The 23,188-nt window shown below is 37.6% G+C and overlaps 1 protein-coding gene across 1 annotated transcript in view; it reads right to left on the bottom strand.

Annotated features, from left to right (window-relative positions):
• Positions 1-12,196, bottom strand: part of LOC114054117 (proline-rich receptor-like protein kinase PERK10) — a 17,740-nt gene extending 5,544 nt beyond the window's left edge. The window contains 3 exon segments of the mRNA XM_027877248.1: positions 11,656-11,709; positions 11,816-12,014; positions 12,134-12,196. Coding sequence (XP_027733049.1) covers positions 11,656-11,709; positions 11,816-12,014; positions 12,134-12,160 — 280 coding nt within the window. The 5' untranslated portion in view covers positions 12,161-12,196.
• Positions 12,197-23,188: the final 10,992 nt, after the last annotated feature.

The raw sequence follows: 23,188 nt of genomic DNA, 5'->3' as shown, positions 1-23,188 counted from the left end.
GATTACAAAAAGCGCATTGGGATACAGTATCTCATGTAACCCTTGCACCACCACCCTTGTGAGACAAGTATCTGCTATAAAAACATGGGGGTCATCAGGAAAACAACCCCAAGCTTTTGTCCAAATATATACAAGTTGGAAGGGGGCAGCTAGGTGGAGCAGTGGATAGAGGGTCCAGGCCTGGAGTCAGGAAGACTTGTCTTCCTGAGTTCAAATCTGAACTCAGACACTTACTAGCTGTGGGACCTTGGGCAGGTCACTTCAGTTTTCCTCATCTGTAAAATGAACTGGAGAAGGAAATGGCAAAAAACTCCAGTACCTTTGCCAAGAAAACCACAAATGGGGGTATGAAGAGTTGGACATGACTGAAAGGACCCAACAACAAACTATAAACCCTGTCGTCCTCAGGAAAACAAACACAAGCTTGTGTGCAAGTTGTAAACTTATAAGGAAAAACTACTGACCACATTTACATACACAGTAACTAGGGCAGTAGGGGTGGGACTTTTGCCTGAGACCTTAAAAAAACCTCTCTTGGTTTATTCTTCCATTGATTCTCATCAATAACAAATAACATTTATAATCAATCACATTTATGAAATGTCAGGCATTGTGTTAGATGCTGGGCATAAAAACACAAAAGCAAGACAATATTTGCTTGTAAAGGGTTTTTGTAAGTAAGGGGGATTTTGTTATTCTTTTTTTAGATAATAGTTCCCAGGACCATAGATACCAGTTTTCCCAGGATCCATTGCCAAAACAGTCTACTAGTTCCCAGAAGCATAGATATTAATTCCCAGGATAATGGTTGTAAACAATTTCTACTGCAACTGCACAGTGAGGTATAGGGATGAGATAATGTAAAATCATGCAGCTATTGTTGGCAAGTTGCCCTCTTTGTGTGCTTCTCCAAAAATCAAGAGAGCACTGGTCAGGGAGTGGGGATTGGTGAATGGGCTTATCCCAACCAGCCCCAATGAGGTGGAGGGAGAATGTGCAAGCTAGAATGCTGTGTGTGCTAGCATCTAGTGGAGTGTACCAGGGGCCTGTCTCCACTGGCCCCCATCAAGACATAGGGGTTGTTGCCTCCCCTTCTCACCCACCCCTACAAGAAGGGTGATTAGGGGATCCCAGTAGCAGTTGGTGCTCCTATTATCAGGAACCCATTGAGAAGAATAAATTATCACATAACCCCTCATGACTTCTCCATCGACGTCCTCCTGGCTGCCCTGATCAAGAATGAACCTGCTAGAGGATGGAGGCCAAAACCTATTACCTAACAATTAGTGTAGTCAGTGTTTCCTGTGCTACAGGCTTATTCTGTAGTGTAATAATAATGCTACTGTTAACAAAAGTACCTCAACCCTTCATTTTAAGGAAATTTGTTTGTATAAAATTTTGAATTTAGAAAACTGACAGAGTAAGATACTAATTTGTTTTACAAAACATTAAGACTAAAACATTAGGGAATTTTCAGGCCAACAGATGGTGACACCTCCTGGTAGAATATAATATTGTTGCCTACCTAAGTGGATTAGAGGTTACTAAACCAAGATAAAAGAAGCAAGAAACTAGCTATATTCTGGAAACTGTAAGTGTGGAATCAAAAGTATCTCCAGACTGGAATAAAACTCCTACGGTGTGAGAAGGGGCAGAATAAGCAACAGATAGAAAAGTACTCGAAAGCAGCTTCTTTTTGTTTGTATCTTCTATTTATTTTTTATTAATTTATTTTAATTTAGCAACAATCACTTCCATAAGCTTTTGAGTTTTAAATTTTTTCTCCCCTTCCCTCCCCAAGATGGCATGTAATCTGATATAGGCTACAGGCTATACATATACATTCCTATTAAAAATATTTTCACATTAGTGATGTTGTAAGGAAGAATTAGAACCAATAGGAGAAACCACAAGAAAGAGAAAACAAAACAAAATGGCAGAAAAAAATAGCAAATAGGATGCATTCTATCTACATTCAAACTCCATAGTTCTTTCTTTGGATGTGTATAGCATTTTCTATCATGACACGTTTCGAGATGTCTTAGATCCTTGTATTACTGAGAAGGGCTAGTTCTATCAACATTAGTCATCGCACAACATGGCTGTTACTGTGTACAATGTTCTCCTGGTTCTGCTCACTTCACTAAGCATCAGTCCATATAAGTCTTTCCAGGTTTTTCTGAAATCAGCCTGTTCATCATTTCTTATAGCACAATAGTATTCCATTACATTCATATACCAAACTTGTTCAGCCATTCCCCAATTGACGAGCATTCCTTCAATTTCCAGTTCTTTGCCACCAAAAAAGAGATGCTACTTCTTCCCTCCCCCTACTATCCACCCCCTTCACCTTTTTCTTTCCCCTTTCCCCTCCTACTTCCTGATAGGGTAAGTTAGATTTCTATACCTGATTATGTTATTCCTTCTTTGAGCCGAATCTGATGAGAGTTAGGTTGAAACAATGCTCATCTCTCCCTCCCTTCTTTCTCTCTACTGTAATATGGTTTTGTGCCTTTTTCATGTGATGTAATTTACCCTTGTCTGCCGCCTCCTTTCCTCTTTTCCCAGAATAATCCCTTTTTACCACTTAGATTTTTTTTATCATCACATCAAAGTCCTCTGTCTATGAATACCCCTTTTAAATGTCTTAATAACATTTCACGAGTTACAAGTGTCATTTTCCCTTATAGGGATGTAAACAGTTTTCCCTTATCAATAACATGTTATTGTTTTTCTTTCCTGTTTACCTTTTTATGCCTCTCTTGAATCTTGTATTTGAAGATCAAATTTTCTGTTGAGCTCTGGTCTTTTCATCAGGAAGGTTTGGAAGTCCCCTATTTCATTGAATATCCATCTCCTCTCCTGAAAGATTATGCTCAATTTCGCTAGGTAGTTGATCCTTGCTTGTAATTCAAGCTCCTTTGCCTTATGGATGCTCTCCAATCTTTTAATGTAGAAGCTGCAAGGTCACATAATCCTGACTGTGGTTCCATGATATTTAAATGGTTTATTTTTGGCTGCTTGCAGTTTTGCTCTTTGACCTGGTAATTTTGGAATTTGGCTAATATATTCCTTGGCATCTCTTTTAGGAGGTGATTAGTGGATTCTCTCAATGACCATTTTACCCTCTGGTTCTAGGACCTCAGGGCAGTTTTCCTTGATGATTTCCTGAAAGATGCTGTCCAGGCTCTTTTTTTCAATCCTGGTTTTCAGGTAGACCAATAATTTTTACACTGTCTCTCCTGGATCTATTTTCCAGGTCAGTTGTTTTACCAATGAAGTATTTTATGTTTTCTTCTATTTTTTCATTGTTTTGTTTCTGTTTGACTGATTCTTGATATCTCATAGAGTCATTAGCTTCCAATTGCCCAATTCTAATTTTTAATGAATTGTTTCCTTCTCTTAGATTTTGTACCTCCTTTTCCATTGACCAACTTTACTTTTTAAGGAATTGATTTCTTCAGTGTACTTTTTTTTTTTTTTAACTATTTGGCCAATTGTATTTTTTAAGGGACCTGCTTTCTACAAGTCAATTTTTGTCCTTCCTTTTCCAAGCTATTGACTCTTTCTTGCATACCTCTCATTTCCTTTTCCAATTTTTCTTCTCTCTTATTTAACTTTTAAAATCCTTCCTGAGCTCTTCCAAGAAAGCTTTTTGAGCTTGAGACCAGTTCATATGCCCCTTTGAGGTTTTGGATGAGGGTATATTGACAATGTTGTCCTCTTCCAAATTTATGACTTGATCTTCCCTGTCCCCATAATAAGAATCTATGATCATTGTCTGCTTCTGCTTTCTGCTCATGGTGTTTGCCTATTTCCTGGCTTTGAATGTTGGGGCCTCAGGTGCTGGAAGCTGTGGGCTGTTGGGATCTAGCAGCTTACCTGGTGCTGACCTGGAATCAGCAGCACTGGAACACTCAGGGTGGGGGTGGGGAATTTGGCTGCTGGAGGACACCTGCTCACCTGGGCTTCTTTGAAGCACTCTAATGTTTGTCTGCTAGCCTGGAGTTGTGCTGAAGCACTGGGAGATTTGGTTGCTGGAGAACACACATGTGGCAGTTTTCCAAGCTGGCGTTAACTGGTTAACAGGCACTCCAGGGTCCTGGTGTTGGCACGTGCCTGTTCCACCACCCTGGGGTTCAGAATCTCCCTCTGGCTTGCTGAGGTGGGGCTTTCCTCTGGCTTGCTGGGATGCCTCCTGTGTTGTACTGCTCCCCCTGCCCCAGAGCGAGAGGAGCCTTTCCTTGTTAATTCCTCAAGCTTCCTGGGCTACAAAATACTGCTGCACCTTATCTTTCTGCAGGCTCAGCTGTTCCAGGGTTTTTCCTGGGGTGATATTTTCTGGGCTTTCAGAGGTCAATAAGGGAGGATGAGAGAGATTTACTTCTTACTCCACTATCTGGGCTCCTGAAAGTCTACCATGTCTTTCCCTAGTCACAATTCTAAGGCCAAGAGGAGTTCTAAGTCTTGGGGCTAATGGGGAACAGAGGTCCTTCTGCTGTCTGCTGCCTGTCCTTCAGAGCACAGACCAGGGAAGCAGTAACTATACTTCTTCCTAGATCACACAACCTTGGAAGCTTCAAAAACTTGTAGACCCCCTAGAACTAGCACTGAAAACAGCAGCATGAAAAAAACCTGACTTGGATCAGTGCTCTCCCACAGGGGAGCAGAGACCATTTAACATACAGTTGAAAATCAAGAAACAGGATGGAAAAATGGGGAACAAAAAAAAAAAAGAACTACATAATAAGAAGTTACTACAGTGGTAGGGAAGACGAAGACACAAACTAAAAAGATGACAATAATGTGAAAAAAGCTATACAACCAAAGTCTCAAGGAATAATGTTAATTGGCCACACACTCAATAATAATTCTCTACAAAGAAAAATGCTAACTGGCCACACATTCAATAATAATTCCTGGAAGAGTTAAAAAAAGTGATAAAAATGGCAGAGAAAAAACTGACACAAGAAAATTATGAAAAAAAGGGATTAATCGCTTAAAGAGTCACCAAAAATATTAAAGAAAATAATACATTAAAAAATAGAATGGTAAAAGAGGTGCAAAAATTCACTGAAGAACTCCTTAAAAAGCATAAAAGACCAAATTTCAAATGGAAATGGAAGTACTTTAAAAGCTCACTGAAGAAAATAATTCCTTAAATTAGAATTGGGCAAGTGGAAGCTAATGACTCTATGAGATATGAAGAAACAATAAAACAAAGTCAAAAGAATGAAGAAAATGTGAACTATCTTATCAAAAAAACAACTGACCTCTAAAATAGATCAAGGAAAGATAATTTAGGAATTACTGACCTACAAGAAAGTTACAATCACAAAAAGAGTGTAGATATCATATTTCAAGAAATTATCAAGGAAAACTGCCCCAACATCTTAATACAGAAAGTAAAAAAGAAATGGAAAGAATATGCTGATCACCACCTGAAAGAGATCCCAAAATGAAAACTCCCAAGAATATTATAGCCAAGTTCTAGAACTCCCAGGTCAAGGAGGAAATATTGTAAGCAGTCAGAAAGAAACAATTCAAATATCATGGAGCCACAGTCAGAATAACACGCAAAATTTAGCAGCTTCCTCATTAGAGTGGAGGGCTTGGAATATGATATTGTGAAAGCAAAGGAGCTAAAATTACAACCAACTATAAAACCCACACCCAGCAAGACTGAGTATAATCCTTCAAGGGGGAAAAGTTGTCATTTAATGAAATAGAGGACTTTCAAGCATTCCTGATGAAAAGACCAGAGTTGAATAGAAAATCTGACATTCAAACACAAGACTCAAGAGAAGGATAAAACAGTGAATATGAAAAAGAAATCATATGGGACTCAATAAGGTTAAACTGTTTACCTTCCTATATGGGAAGATGATTCATGTAACTTCTGGGAACTTTATCATCATTAGGGCAGTTAAAGGAGTTTACAAAGACAAAGAACATGGATGTGAGTCAATTATGTTGGAATGATCTCTCCAAAAATGAAGGGTTGAGAAAGAAGGAGAAGTAAATGGGGAAAAGTTTTTTCACATAAAAGAGGCACACAGTTTTTACAGTAGAGGGGAAAATGGAAAGGGCAATGCTTGAACCTCACTCTCATCAGATTTGGTTCAAAGAAGAAGTATATACACACTCAGTTGGGTATAGAAATCTCTTACCCAATAGGAAAATGGAAGGGGAGAAGGATAATAGAAAGAAGTGGATGAGAAAAGGGAGATACATTTAGGGAAGGCAGTGATCAGAAGCAAAACAGGCTTTTGAGGTGGGACAGGATAAAAAGGGAGAACAGAAGAAACTGGGATACAGTGGAATAAATAGTAATCATAACTGTGAATGTGAATGGGATGAGCTGACCCATAAAATAAGCAGACAGCAGAATGGATTAGAAACCAGAATCCAACTATTTGTTTGTGTACAAAGAGACTTACTTGAAACAGAAAGATACACACAGAGTTTTAAAATAAAGGGCTGGAGCAGAATACGCTTCAGCTGAAGCAAAAAAAAAAAAAAAAAAAAGGCATGGGTTGAAATCAAGATCTTCAACAACCAAAAGCAAAAATAGACCTAATTAAGAGAGATAATGAGGGAAACTACATTTTGCTAAAAAGTACCATAGACAATGAAGTAATATCAATTTTTTTTACATCTCTGATAAAGGCCTAATTTCTCAAATATATAGAGAATTGAGTAATTCCGGAGGAATTAAGGAATTGAATTATTCCTCCTTAAGAGGGAAAATAGGTACACTAATGAACTGTTGGTGGGTAATGAAGTGGTCCAACCTTTCTGGAGAACAATTTGAAATTATGTTCCCTGGGGCTATAAAAATGTCCATACCCTTTCACCCACCAATACCACTACATAGTTGTATCTCAAAAGAATCAAAAGAAAAGGACCCACATGTACAAAAATATTTATAGCAGCTCTTCTGTGGTGTCAAAGGGGATGCTTATCAATTGGAGAACAAGTTGTGGTATATCATTGTGATGGAATATTATTGTAGAAATGATAAGGGAAGTGATTTCAGAAAAAAACGTGAGTTTTGGGACCACCTCTCATTTGACCACAGAGGTAGGTTTGGCTACTATAGTGGTTAAAGTTTCCATGTTAAAATTTTAAAATGTGGTGACTTGATTATTTTACATGTTTAAAGGTAAGGCAATAAAATCATAGAATCATAGATCTCAGAGTTAGAACAGACATCAGAAGCCATCTAATCTAATTCCTCTCATTTTAAAGATGAGGATGATATTAAGGTCCAGAGAAAGAAACAAAGTCTGGGGAAATCAAGAAAAGGCTTCCTGCAGAAGGTAGGATTTAAGCTGAGTCTTGAAGGAAATTCAGAGAAACTAAAAGGCAGAGAGGTATAGGTCAAGAGAAACTGGCTGTTTTCTATGTCAGGAATGTTCTAAGAATATTAGGACGTGAAGATGGGAGATGTGCTGTGTGCAAGGAACAGCAAGTAGGTAAAGTAAAGTATTTCTGGGAAAAGACCAAGTTGGAAAGAGCTTTGAATACCAGAGAATCTGATATCCTTGAAGTAATAGGTGCCTTGGACATGGTAGCTCTGCCTGGGGAAAGTGGGGGCGGGGATAGTATGTGAGAGAGGTTGTGAAATAAGAAAAAAAAGATGATAAAAACAGAAGACAGAGACAGCAAAAAGAGCATTCAAAACATCCAAAATACTTTAATCCAAAGCAGGATTCTTTAATTATTTTAACCCATTTACATATCATATCTTGCATCTGTTCCATTTTCTCTTTGCTCACAAAGTTGTTTCTTTGGAGTTTGGTTCCCCAAAACTTTCACCTGGGCAACAGTAAGAGCCTCCAAAATGTTCTCCCTGTCCCCTAGTCCCTTCTCCCCCTTTGCTTATCCATCCTTCACATAGAGTGACAAAATAATATTCCTTAATTCATAAATCTTCCCCCAAACCTGTTCAAAAACCTTCACTGGTTTCCTATTCCCTCTGGGATAAAATAGAAACTTATTAGCTGGCAAGTTAAGGTCAAGATAGACTAATTATGCAGTTGAACTAGTCTAGTGCACCGTGATCACGTTCAGCAACCAAGTTGCCTTCCTTAGGGCTTTCACCACTACCCTCAGTTTCTGCTTTTTCTCTTTCCAGTTCTAGATATAAATTTCCCTCTCAGGCTCCTTTCCTTTATACATACCTCAAATTTCATTCATTTATCTAATGTGCACGATTATCACTTGCCTCCATGCCTTCACCCAGGCAACTCATGTCTTCATTCAAATCTCATCTCAGGTATAACTTGAAGATTTCCCTAACTAATTCCTCTCCTTCCTTCTCACACATCTTCCCACATCCCTTCCCCTTCTGTCTTCTCATTTTCTCACATCCCCATAAAACACATTGTTGAGATTGTCCTTTCAGTTATCTGTGTACATGTTTGTGTCTACACAGAAATAAATACAAAGTTACTTGAGGGACAGGGACAAAAGGAACTTTTGTCATTTTCCTTTTTTAATCCCCAGCACCTATCACAGAAGCTTGTGAATCAAGTGAAGACCCTTAAATAGATGTACATTTGTTTTTAATGCCCATGTCACCATCTCCTAACAAATAAGCCCCCATAATTCTCTATTACTTTCAGGATGAAATTTATATAAAGTCAACAAGCATTTATTGAACACTATTAAGCATTGGGAATAAAAAGGCAAAGACAGACCCTGCTTCTCAAGGAGCCTCTCACAGTCTAATGGGCAAGAAAACATGAAAATTAGGTATCAGGATTTTATACACATAATTTTCTAATTTTATGTTTATATTTATTTATATTTACATTTCATGTTTATTTTACACATATATATGTGTGTATTGTGTACACATATATACAATTTATGTATAATTAAGCCAAAGGAATTTATATTTTTTTCTGGAATGTGAGCTTCTTGAGGTCAAGGATTATTTTTACTTTCTTTGTATCCCCCATATGCACAGTGTCCTGACACAAAATATGAACTCAACGTATGTTTATTTTCTGCTGACTGAAGGACCTGCAAAGTACCTTTCAACTTCAAGGCATGGGACAAATACAACCATGTAAAAAATGCAAAATGAATTGAAGCCAACCAACTCAGATGCATGACTTACCTCAAGATTTCAAAAAAGCCTTAGTGATTTATAAATTCATGTAAAGAAACATATGAAGAATACAGACAAATTGTTACCAGTTTATCTATTCCCCCCCTCTTCAATTTCACTCACAAACTGGATTTACCAGTTATCTATCAGCATTTTGTGAATCAGTTCTCCACAAGTAGTACTCTCATATTCCTATGGGGGAAAAAAACCCATATATTTTATGTGGGCTTCAGAGCTGCAAAAGAGGATAGTGCCTAAAGAGAGGACCTTTTTATTAATATATTATATTTTCTCTGTGATTATCTTCAATATACCATATATATTATTATATATGTACCATATATATAATATATCCTTTTTTTCTCCCTGATTATTCCCAATATACCCCTCCTGTAGAGATTATATTTTCTCTGTAATTATCTCAAATATAATTTGTTTTGATTCTTGTTTGTACCATGTTGTCTCCCTTATTAAAACTGTGAGCTCTTTGTGGCCAGTTTTTTCCTTTCTTTTATATAAGTTTAGCCCTGTGCCTGGCTGACATGAGCACAGAGACTGAGACTGTTTTTTATTTTTGGACTCAATGCCTCCCTCCTCCTTCAGTGAAAACCTTACTTGACTTGCCAAATAATCAATTTGTTGATTTTGTTTGATAATTTAGCAGCCCAATATGTCATCATCGATATTATGTCAATATTTATATGTGTGGCTAAATTCAAGCTTTAAAAGGTTTTGCAAAAGCAATAATTTTGCTATTTAGCTTCAAAACAATATTTTTTTTCTGACCTAGGTTAGACTACTAAACAAGTTACTACTAATCTTCAAACTGAAACCCAAGTGTGATTGATTACACATTAGTCACATAGGCTCAGCTATCTGACTCCCAAGGTTAGCACTCTTCATTCAAATCATCATGCCTCTCGTGGACATGATTACCACAAGAAAATACCTTCTTCTTAAGGCCTAAAAATTTATTTACAAGTTTGGGAATGGATTTTGATCTTTTGCAGTTAAACCTCACACTTACCATAAATATAATTTCTGTAGTTCCTATCAATTAGTGAACAAATTTTGCCTAGAATCTGTGCCTAAACACCCATGTATAAATAAATATACCTTACATGTTATGTTAATAATTACCTCATCCTCTTCTAGCAGAATTAAGGGATGCCCCTCACCCCAATGCTTTCTTCCCTGGAGAAATTCCATTCTGTTTGTAATCTAAATTAAAAGGCACCCCTTTTAACACTACTTGTTCTTCACTCAGTTAAGAGAGACAGCACTAAATGTGGAGTCAGGAACCTGGATTTAATGCCTATGTCTCATTAAGTGTTATGCAGAGATATGCCTGTCTATATGGGCCCTGGAGAGCCTATGGACATACATGAAGCAGTATTTATGAAAAAGGGCTTATCAAATTGCACTTGGAGAAAATTAAGTCTACAAAATTTCCTGAGCTACAAGTTTCCAAATGATAATATATGTAAAGTGCTTTTTGTAAATATTAAAGCACAAATTTTATATAGGACGTTATTTAATAGACAATAAAGTCTATTGAGCCTGAAAGCCTACAAGCCTATACATCAACTCTTCCTTAAACTTTCCCAAACCTGGAATCAGAAACCATTATGTAGTATCCACCTGCAGCTACTTGATGCAATAAAACACAATACCAAAAAAAAAACAAAAAACCCCAAACAAACAAACAAACAAACAAAAAAAACAAAAACAACATACCTTGCTGCTTAAGATACTTTAAAGGAAGGTCAAATTAAACAAGAAAGAAAGAAAGCTGCAAGTCACCCATGCCTTGAGTACCTCTCTTTTTGATTGGCCATGATTTAATAGTGCAAGTAAAGTGAGAACACCATATCTTGTGCTAATTTATGTCATAGTTAAAGAAATTTTATTTTTCTGGCAACAGACTATCGAGGCTTAAAACATCAAAGAAGTGGCAAAATGAGGGCACTGTATTGAACCACCTTCATTTGTTTGCAAATGCTAGAAAATATTCCCTTCATTCTTCCTGTGTAAGGAAACATTTTCATTTCTGCGAATGTTCTTTCTGACCTTTTGTTCCCTAGATATATCAATCTGCAGATAAATGAAGTTCGTGATAATCCTGCAATGCCCATATTTGTCTGATAATATTAAACTGATCTCTCTTACAATATTCCTCGAGCAAAAAAAAGGTCACCATAGAGTAAAATTACTGAACAAGATTAAATTCCCTAAAAAGCCTTCTTATAGACTGATTTTATTTAACTGATCATAGGAAAAATATGTAAGGGTAAGACCCTTTTCTTAACAAATCTCCTAAAAAAGGCATGTCTTTAAGCTTCACTTTGTCATGTCTTTAATAGTGAAAAAAAACTCTTAAATTTTCTATCTCGCTGACAAAAGATTTTTTTAAAAATTGTAAATGAAAATATTTGTGAATTTTTTAAGGACTGGAAAATCTCTCTAAAGTGTGTTACACAATGGGTAATGAAAATATTAAAATCTAGTAGTTGTGATAAGCCAAATTCTCTTACCTTTGGTCTGATGAAATTGTTTAACCAAATCTTTTATATCCAATGAAGAATTTGCTAAAAGACAAAAAAAAAAAAAGGAAATAAAAGAAGATTTAAATGCTTTGGTTTACCAAATACTGAATCTAAAAGAATCTTACATTTAAAAAACCAAGAAACAAACCTTCTCTGAACAAAATAAGCTCTTTAAAATAAAGAGCTGCAAACTGGGTGATGTTCCCTGGATTGGTTTCGAGAATGGCTCTGCTAACTCCTCCTAGCAGAGTCTTCAGGCCATAAGGAACCATCAGTCTGGGTTTTGAAGAAATCATTTTGGTAGGTGGTGCTGATGCTGATGTTGTTATTTCTTTGCAGTCTCTCAACTACAACAAAGAGAAATAGAGTCATAAATGTGTTTTCTATGGAACAAATAATATTCCCTATGACCAAATACTATGAACGAAATTATTATGAATATTCAACCTCCTATTATAATTACTACCTTCATTTCAAATTTGTAGACATTCATCTTTGGTTTTATGTGCTGATCTTGCTGATGGTTCAAATAAGGAAAAGGCAGGGTAGGGCTTGAAACAAGTAGTTTTCTACATGAAAAAAGCAACAGTAAATAAATATTTTTTTTTTTCTAAAAAATATCCTGGAATATCATCTCTCTCACCTTTGCCAGTATGAATGAAGTGATTCTCCACCATGGAAAGTAACCAGCACAATAAAGGGCTCCAAAAGAATGAAGAGTCACTTTCTCCTTATTTTACAGTAAATGTGTGTATAAGTTAGACTAACCCCATTTGTGATTTACTGGCAGAGCGAGCATATAATTAGCATGTCACTCAAACCATATTTCTTCTTTCCTTTCTTCCCCCTTCCAAAGGTCCTCCCTCCTACACTTTTCCCCTTTCCTCATTGAGGGCTATCAGCGAGACCCACAAGCCTTCCTCCGTGTATCTTCCTTGGTGGCAAAAGCAGCTGTTGCTGACCCATTAATACTGGAGTAACTTGAAATAATAAAAATACTAACTATTTAAAAACACATTTCACATTACTGTTAGAAATAAGGTTTTCATACTGCCTTGGAGGATAACGTTAAAAATTTTAAGCGTCTTAAAACTACGAAAAGTTAAACAAAAAAAGTTAAAAAAAAGGTTCTTAAAAAAATTCTTGACATACAAAAAATAATGCTTCACCACCCTTTTTTTTTTTTTTTTTTAAATCAGTGGGATGGACAAGAACCCATGAAGGGTAGGCCCCACTTCGTGTAGTCAGCTTGGGAAAAAGCAGACCAATAAAAATTAAAAAAAAGTGGGAGTGGAGGTGTGGAGAGCAGCAGCCCGCAATTTGTTTTCATAGTTACAACTCCTTAAATTAGCACTTTGTTTTGAACTATAGGGTATTTAAATGTATATCTGTGTATAATTTACACACAAAACGGGAAAAATCAAGTGAGGCTTTAGTTCGCACAAGGAAAAAAAGGCCAAATCTTGCCCTTCCCGTATAACTCACCAAAAAAAGAGTAAAACCAAACAAAACTGAAAACATCCCAAAATAGCAACGAACTGATCTTTAACCCAGTTCTAGGTTTGGGTTTTTTCTCTTTTTTTTTTTATTTTGGCGGGGGGGGGGCGGGGGGGGTTGTATTTTATATAACCGGGCTTTCCCAGGAAAAGAAACCAAAACAAGTGCCTTGCTCTCTCCGAACCCCGGCCCCGGTGGTGTTGGCCTCACCCTTTTCGGCCTCTGGTCAGTCTGATCAGGGTTTGGGGTTTTTTTTTTTTCTTTTGACACGTGTTTCTTTTTGGTCGAAGTCGCTGATTTTACATTAATGCCTTTTCTACTCAAAAGCAGTTGACCCCATCCAACCCCTGCCCCACAGGCCGCAATCTGCCAGCGTCTAGTCCTCGCCCCCCCGCCCCGCTGCTCCCCCTCAGCCCCAGCCTCGACCCCTCCCCCGCCACCCCGTCCTCTCCAGACGCGCCCGCGCAGCACGAGCTCTGCACCCCTCCTCCCGGGACGCGCGCATGCGTGAGGGCGGGGACTGGACCCGGCCCTCGGCTAAGCCTCTTTTTCTCTCTACGGGCTCCCCCACACCTTTTCCTTCTCAGCTACGTTCCAAGCGCTTCCTCGTTGCCCCCTTGTCGGCGGCTCCTGTAAAGTAGCGCTACGCAAGCCGGGCCTTTTATACCGGCAGGGGCGGGCCCCTCCGGGGGGGGGGGCCCAGTGACGGCGCAGTGCCGTCACAATGGTCTCGCGGTCCGCTGGCTCCGGCTCCCTGGTCACTCACGAAAAGGAGGCGGGGCCTCGGGAGTCCCCGGCCAATGAGAAAGCCCCAAGCACAAAGGAGGGAACATGCATCGGTTGCCGGGAGCTTTCTCAAAATTCTTGGAGCGACCTGACCTACTCGAAGTGTCCATTAGGTGGGTAGGTACCTGTGCGCAGGCCAGGCAGGGAACTTCCTAGTGGAAGGGAAAAGGCAATTCCTAAGGAGAGTAGAATGCAAGGGGGATGGCGAGACAGCTGTGCACTCGTCCTTTATTTGCCGGGCAATAACAACGAGATGGGTAGAGGAGCAAGCTTTATACGTGCTTCATTCTACTCGACACTGGAGAACATTTCCACCTTCCCCTTGGTAACTCTTAAAAGAATCATCTGTGCCAGTGTCCGTTGTGATACACAAGAGTGTGAGCAGAACAGAAAAAAAGCCCCCAAAACTAAAAAAAACAAAACCCACCCACGACAGGTCATTACAGTTAACACGCCACCTTCCACCACAAATCGCTCCCTTGATAGGAAGTTAGAAGGAAGTATGAAATGATGACAATCTAGGACATCTTCTCTGAAAGGTTCCTAAACTCTGGATTTGGAGCTGGGACACAAAAGATCATCAAGTCCACTTTGCTCATTTTAAAGAAGAAACTGATGCCCAGATGGGGAAAGTAGCAGGCCCAAGGTCACATAATGCAAGACTGGAATCTACATGCTAGTAGGTCTTTTGACTCAAAAACAACTCTATGTTTTCTGAATGTTAAACAGTTACATTTTGGAGGATCAGTTTTTACCAACCCCACTGTTTTTCTCTGCTTAATAAGGCAATATATTGCTTCATTCTAATCACCCAACATCCACCTTCTTCAGATCTTGCGAAGGAATTTGTAATTATACACCCACCGTTACCCTAACATGCAGCCAAACTGGCCTTATTATTCTTCATATGCAACACCTCTTCTTCCACCTCCATGACGTTGTACTGGTTGACTCTCATACATGGAATATACTCTACTTAATCCCTAGCTTCCATCGAGACTCTTCAAGTGCCACTTGAATGAAGCCTTTCCTGAATCCCTTGGCTGTTCAATGCCTCTCCCTCATATGGGTGTGTATGTATGTACATGCATATATATATGGATGTTACACACACATATATCTATCTATGTATATGCATATGTAAAGACATAAATAGATCTACATACAGTATGTGTGCATAGTATATTCCCCTAATTAACAAGCATTTATTTTCTGTCCTTCCCATGTCATTGGAGTGAAAAAGGAAAAACAAAACACTTGTAACAAATATGTGCAATCAAGCAGAACACATTCTCATATTGTTGTTCAGTCCTTCAACTGTGTCCAACTCTTCATGACCCCTCCAACTATAGCATAACAGTCCCTGTCTGTAGGATTTTCTAGGCAAAGATACTGGAGTGGTTTGCTATTTCCTTCTCCAGTGGATCACTTTTTATCAGAATTCTCCAATATGGCCTGTCTGTCTTGGGTAACCCTGTAACCCTGCATAGCGTAGCTCATAGTTGCACTGAGCTATGAAAGCCCCTCTGCCACAACAAGGCAGTGATTCAGGAGGGTTTGTCCCAAAATTTGTTTCATTCTGCATATTTAGTCTATTACCTCTCTGTCAGGAGGCAGGTAACAGTCTTTGCATTAATTTTGTAAATATGTTTATATAGCACAAATTGTTTCTCCTAAGAGAATACTTATGTATATTTATACCATATATAACATATACATAAACACACTCAAAAGTTACTTTTATGTGTATTCTATGTATCTTGTAAATATTTGTACAATATAATACTTGTACCGATATGTGGGTTATTTATTCACCAACAGAACATAACCTCCTTAAGGGTAAGGACTTTTGATTTTTGTCTTTGTCTCCCTAAAGATCTTAGTGCCTGGCACACCATAAGCCCTAAAGCTTACTTACTGATTCTTAATTGATGTTGCCTTTGGCCACCATCTTTCTTCCTTTGTCAAGCAAGTCAAATGTTTGTTAAGAAATTTTTTTTGGCTTTTGACCTCATTATAGCAATTGATTCATACGAGCAACTTCTCCGTAAACATTATGATCAATGATGTCATTTCTGGGGGCCATTATCCATTTTTTAATAGTTACTTTAAAAATAGTTTATGATTTAGTTCTTTCAATTGCATACCAGATCTTTACTATTCTTTCTTCTAACTTTGTTCTAATTCTAATCTTTGCTGTAAGTATGTGACGTGATGGTACACACAGCCAATTCAGGGAGGAATCCTACAAAATATCTAGTCTTTTAAAAAAGTTATTTATTTTTAGTTTTCAACACAAGATTTTGAGTTCCAAATTTTCTCCCTATCCCTCCCTTTTCCCCACTCCATGACAGCATGTGTTCTGATTACTCCTGCCCCCAATCTGCTCTCTGTTCTATCACCCTCCCCCCAAATAGTCTTTTCCCGTATTTTTTTTCTGCAATTTATTCAGTGCTTGCCATGTCCAAAACCTAGAGATTATTTTCTCAAAGAACATATTAATGATGTAAAGGCAGGAGGCTTCTATGAAGTCTACAAATCCTTGACTTCTTCATTTCCCTATTACACATGCTGGCTGGGTAACCCTGGTCATGTCACTTATTTTTTCAGGCTCTATGCTCATCTGTGAAGGTGTTAGTTAACCTGCATGGGTAGAAGGAGTTTCCTCATGGGGAGGTCTTATACTAATGAGCTGATTTGTCTAATCTTTATTACTATTTGAAATTTTAAAGGTGCTAAAATCAAATAATTTACAAGATCACATAACATGCTGTTTTTTCAGTACAAACAGACTTCAAATTCAAAAAAAGATTACAGATGAAATATTTAATAATTTTTTGGCAGGACTGCTTCAAGGCTTCTTCATAAAGGAGGAAAGAAGGTAAAATTTTAAATCCTTCCAGGCATTCAGATACTATAAATTAAACTCAATTCTGCTTCACATCACAGGATCATAGGTTTAAAAGTAGAAGGGACTTGGAGATCATCTATGTTAACCTCCTCAATTTATAGATGAGGAACTGAGGCACAGATTGGTTAAGGGACTTATCCAAATGTCAGGTGGGATTTGAACCCCTGGTTCTCTCCTTCCAAATCCAGTGTTTCCTCTACTGACCATCCTGCCTCCCATGTGGAACACAAAACATCTTTTTCTTCCAGGTAGCATACTTCTCCACAACTCACAACATATGGGAGTGTACACGTGTACATATATACTGCACCCTACTCTATCCCCACAAAAGACTAAAATATTCTACAAGAGCTATGTTGAAGAAAAGGTCTTCTACTAACTTAACAGAAGGATGCCATTGTTTTCATTAATATGTATCACATCATTTCTGATTATGTGAAGATCAGGGAATTGCAGATGACCCTAATGAAGTTGCCTTTTTAATGTATCAGATTATCTTTGTTGCAAGTTATTTTGATAATCTGCCTGACTGTTAATAAAATACAAAATCTAAGAGCTGAAAGGGAATTCATAGACCACCTAGTTCAAGTCACAACACACAAAGCATGTCCCTGGCTTGTAGTCATCCAGCCTCTCCTTGAAGACTTCCCAGTAATGGCATACCTATTACCTAAAAAGTGAGCAAATTCAAGTATTGGATAGCTTCAATTTCAGGAAGTCTTTCCTTACATTGATATAAAATCTACCTCTCTACAGCTTCTATTCATTGCTCCTGATTGTTCTCTGTGAGAAGGCAGAATAAATGGAATCCTTCTTCCATGATCCTCCTTGAAATTCTTGAAGATGGCAATTGTGTACTTCACAGATCTTCTCTTTCTGAGGCTAAACATACATACTTCAGTTAATCCTCATATGACATGGTCTCCATTCTCTTCAACCTCCTGGTTGCTTTCTTCTGGATGCTTTCCAGTCAGTCTGTATTTCCTCAAATGTGACCCTCAGAATTCCAAAGTTTCCCAGAACCGAACAAAATGGTACTCACCCCCTTTCTCATGTGGCGTAAGGTTATATTAGTTTGTTTGAAATGTCATACTGTTGATTCATTTTGAGCTTACAGTCCACAATCATGCACACACATATATGCACTTATGTACCTCCCAGGGATGTTGTGAGGGTAAAAATGGAAAATGTGTATGTGTACATATGCATATAATCCACACACGTGTATGTATACCTATATGCATCATGCATACACATAAAGGGAATGTGTACATATGATCTCTTTATATGTGTGTATATGTACATTTTACAATAGCATATATACATATACATTATATGTAACACATAGTATGTCTATTATTAGTATAAATATGTGTATGTTTGTGTAAGAATACATATAAAGGGATTATATACACATCCTCTCATCATTTCTCATAGCACAATAGTATTCCATTACAGTCATATATCACATATTGTGCTATAAGAAATCAAGAGCAGGATGTTTTCAGAAAAACCTGAGAAGACTTCTATGAACTCATGCAAAGTAAAGTGAACAGAACCAGGAAAACATTGTACATAGTAACAGCAACATTATAATTACAATAATCAACTGTGAAAGACTTTGCTACTCTGATCAAGACAGTGATCCAAGACAATTCCAAAGGACCCATGATGAAAAATGCTATCCTCTTCCAGAGAGAGAGATAACTGAGAGAGAGAGAACTGAGAGAGAGAGAGAGAGAGAGAACTGATGGAGTCTAAATGCAGATCAAAGCATACTTTTTAAACTTTTTTCTTTTTTGTCTGTTTTCTTTTGCAACATGGCTAATATGGAAATGTTTTGCATGAGTGAACATGAAATAAATAAAATGCCCTGGAGACAAAAAAAACAAAAAACAAAACCTAACCCAATAAAACCCCACCACCAGTCATACACCACAACTTGTTTAGATGTCTCAATTGATGGGCATCCCCTTGACGTCCAAGTCTTTGCCACCACAAAAAAGAGCTGATATGTTTTTGTACAAATGTGTCCTTTCTCCTTTTCTTTGATCTCTTTGGGATACAGACCTAGTAGTGATATTGCTGAGTCAAAGAGTAGGCACAATTTTGTAGTCCTCTCTGGGCATAGTTCACAACTCCACCAACAGTGCATTAGTGTCCCAATTCTTCCACATCCCCTCCAACATTTGTCATTTTCCTTTTCTGTCATGTTAGTCTAGGTGTGAAGTGGTATCTCAGAGTTGTTTTAATTTGCATTTCTCTAATCAGTAATAATTGAGAGCATGAAAATGTGACTATTGATAACTTTGACTTCTTCTTTTGAAAACTGCCTGTTCATATCCTTGGACCACATATCAACTGAAGAACAGCTCGTATTTTTGTAAATTTGGCTCAGTTCCTATATATTTGAGAAATGAGGCCTTTATCAGAGAAACTTGTAAAATTTTCCTCCATTTTCGTGGTTTCCTTCTAACTTTGGTCACATTAGTGTTGTTTGTGCAAACAGTTTTTAATTTCATGAAATCAAAATTACCCATTTTGCTTCCCATGATCCTTTCTATCTCTTGTTTGGTCATAAACTCTTCCTTTATCCATTGACAGATACTTTTTTTCCCATACTCCCCTAATTTACTTACGACTTCACCCTTTATGTCTAAATCACTTTTCCATTCTGACCTTATCTTGGTATACGGTGTGAGATGTTAGTCTATGATGTCTCCTTCAAACCTTTAGCAATGTTTTAAAACTTCCTCTGAAAGTACCATTTCTGCCCACCTGACTTGCCCCAGGGTGACAGCAGCCCTCTCTGTTAAGCAGATAAATATCCACCTTAGCATCTCTCATCAAGAAGTTGCCAACTAAAATCACTCATCTGACAAGATGATGAGTTCATAGGCCATACAATTAAATATGTAAAGCTGAGAAAGACCTTAAGGGTCAGAGTCCAAATCCCTTATTTTACAGATGAAGAAACTAAAGGCCACAAGGTGGAACTGCCCTCTTCTTCACACCATGACCAGATGAACTTTCATCACTTTACCATTCTTCAGTACATAACCTCATTCACAAAATCATAGAATTTGAGGGTTGGAAGGGGCCTCAGAAGCTGCCTCATCCAATTAATATGGTCAAGGGATCTCCATCATAACATACCTATCAGGTAATCATCCAGTCTCTGCTTCCTGGGAAGTCGCCACCTCTCAAGGCAAGCCATTGTATTAAGTGATATGAAGGGCAGCGAGGTAGTGCCATAGTGCAGAGTGCCAGGCCAGGAATCGGGGAGACTCATCTTCCTGAGTTCAAATCTGGCCTCACACACTTACTGGCTGTGTGACCCTAGGCAAGACACCTAATCCCATTTGCCTCAGTTTCCTCATCTGTAAAATGAGCTGGAGAAGGAAATGGCAAATCACTCCAGCATCTTTGCCAACAAAATCTCAAATGGGTTCACTAAGAGTTGGACACAACTGAAATGACTGAACAACTTATAGGGAAGTTATCTTGACAGCAAGTCTAAATTGGCCTGTTGGCACCTTCTGAGACTGCTCCTGTTTTTGTTCCCTGTGGCCAAACAGAACAAGTCTAAAGGGCAGATTTATCAAATCCCTGAAGACAGCAATCATCCCCTTGTGCTTTCTATCCTCCAGGCCGACCCAGTTCCTTCAACTGACACACACAAACTCACTCACATAGTGATGACTGAACACAATACAGGTAATTCCAAAGGAATGGATTCTTAGCTACGAGGAAAGCCATTTTTAATTATTTACTTCAGGATTGCCTTAGGGAGCAAATTTTTTTTTTTTGGTTTTTACAGCAAAGTTTGAAAAAAAAAGCCACTAGTTTGTGTTTTCTTTTCTTTTTTACTTGGCAGAAATATAAAAGTGCAAGTTCTATAAATTATTTACTTTTACAATACACCACAATAAATATTCTAATTTTCAGTTACATCTAAAAATTCTTTTTCTTAAAACTCAGTAGGAGACATAGCCATAGTGAGCTAAAAATAAAGATGCCTGATCTTTTATTAAAGATAAAATCTTGAGAATATTGGTTAGCAAGATGCAGATTCTATTATTGCTACTAGCTCATGCCTCCGAGTCTTCCAAATTATAAAAACATATGCAGATTACATTATATATATTTGATATTGTTCTCATCACAGGCATAATCTAATATAAAAGGATATTTGACGTTTATAAACTGGAGATGCTCCAAAGAATCTCCCAAAGTAGGGAGAGGTGGCAGAAACAAAAAAACAATAAAAACCCAAAATAATACACATATATAGTCTGTCCCATTTAAGTGATTATTTCCTGAATTAGCAGGGGCAAGGGGAAGCAAATTTACACAAAAATGAATTACAATGCAGATCACAATCATAGTAAACACAGTGGGTAAATCACAGCACACAGGCTAGAAAGTCCTGTTCTAAATCATATCAATTCAAAGCACTTACTCAACTTCTTGAAGAAAATACAGCCTTCAGTTGTTCTAAATGAACAACATATTTATACTGTGCTCTAGTGATGAGTGTCTTTCATATCTCTCCCCTAATGTTAACATAAAAGAGTAAATTGGGATGACTGGCAAGAATGGCCCATTTTTAAACCTAGACCTGAAATATTAAAGTTACTATAGGTGAGGAAGAGTGTGAACAGTCTCTCAGAGTGAACTGTGCTTGATTTTAAAAGGAACAAAAAGCAAATAAAAAGGTAAAAATAAATCCAGCTACCTTTAAAACTACTCCTAAATCACAGGGCTTATGAATAATCTTTACATAATGAATAATAGGGTTATCAATATTTTTGCCTGACGTGACAATTTAAGTACAGCTCAACACCAAAGCAAGAATTGCACTCAAAATGATCCTTAAACACATAGAGAGATGTTTAATATGTTAAATTGAATAGCTACACATACTAGTGGTTAGAAGAGAACAAAAACTGCATTATGATACATTCTAAAGATTCACAATTTTTCCCTCCATGAAGCCCAGAAAAACCAGGGAATTCAAGTGCAACCCATTAAATTTTTCAGAAGAGGTCACTCAGCCATCTTGATGGAAGTCCCCCAACATTTCTATTCAGAAAACATTTATTTAGCTTCTGAATCTAATCACTTATCAAATGGGACAGCCCAATCTTTTTTTCCCTGGTGTCTAGACCAATGCAGGATGGATTTCCTGAATCAAGTAGGTCTGGAAAAACACTTTGGTAAATTAGTCCACTAAAAAGTGGCCAGTAACAGATGAGGAAACATCTGATGATTGCTTAGCCAGAGTAAGGAATAACAACTATTTTCAAAGAAGTTACCATTACTTTCATTTCCTCATAAATTAATCTCAAGAGTTTATTAAAAGTTCACCAATATTCTGGTCAATTTCTCCCCTTTTGTGAACTTTGAAAAGCAACATAAAAATGTTACTATTGCACAAGACTACTGGTTCTCAGCGCAAAGACTACATGAGGAAATGAATCCTCTAAAGGGATGTCTAGCGTTAAGTCATGAGAAATCATACTTAGGAAGTACTTCAGATTTGTTCAAATCAAAGGTAGTCATGGTAGAAGTGAGCAAAACAAAAAAAAAATGAGTAAAGCTGACTGAGGAATTTAGATATGTTAATACCATAGGTGTAATGTACTGTGCATGGTGGTTAAGTTGGGTAACATTAAAAAATCAGGAATAAGGGAACTTAAACCTGACTTTGAACTACCTTATTACAATATTTAATAATTTAAAGATAGGGCCACAGGGGAAAAATAGGTCAATCTTAACATCTAACCCAGAAAATCATTATTTAATTGAATATTGCAAGTTAGCCTCCTTCCTCTCCCCAAACTCATGTTAAAACACAAAACAAAAAAAACAAAACAAAACAAAAAACTGTAATAAGAAACCTAATTGAAGGACTCCAAAACTAAGGATTTAAGTAATTTCATAATTTGTCACAGAAAAGTTGAAAAATCCTATAACTTAAATACTAAATATCCAGTTTTTAGAATAAATTAAGTTAGCTAAATAGCTACAGTCCTGGCTAAATAATTAATTTCTGTTTCCCTCATTTTTTTGGTTGTCTTGAGAAAAAAAAATTCTGGTCCTTGCTATTCTAAAAAATACTGAAATAATCTGGAGAGATAATTATTTTAAATTACATCATCTGAGCTAAAAGAGTATGTGGCTTTTTTTCCAAAGAAAAAACACAGATGGGGCAGCTAGATGGCGCAGTGGATAGAGCCTTGGCCCTGAAGTTAGGAGGACCCGAGTTCAAATCTGGCCTCGGACAAAATAGCTGACACTAGCTGTGTGACCCTGGGCAAGTCA

Source organism: Vombatus ursinus, unplaced genomic scaffold (genome assembly GCF_900497805.2).
Source record: "Vombatus ursinus unplaced genomic scaffold, bare-nosed wombat genome assembly UNPS02014812.1, whole genome shotgun sequence".
Lineage (NCBI taxonomy): Eukaryota > Metazoa > Chordata > Mammalia > Diprotodontia > Vombatidae > Vombatus > Vombatus ursinus.
This window is presented reverse-complemented; position numbering and strand designations above follow the sequence as displayed.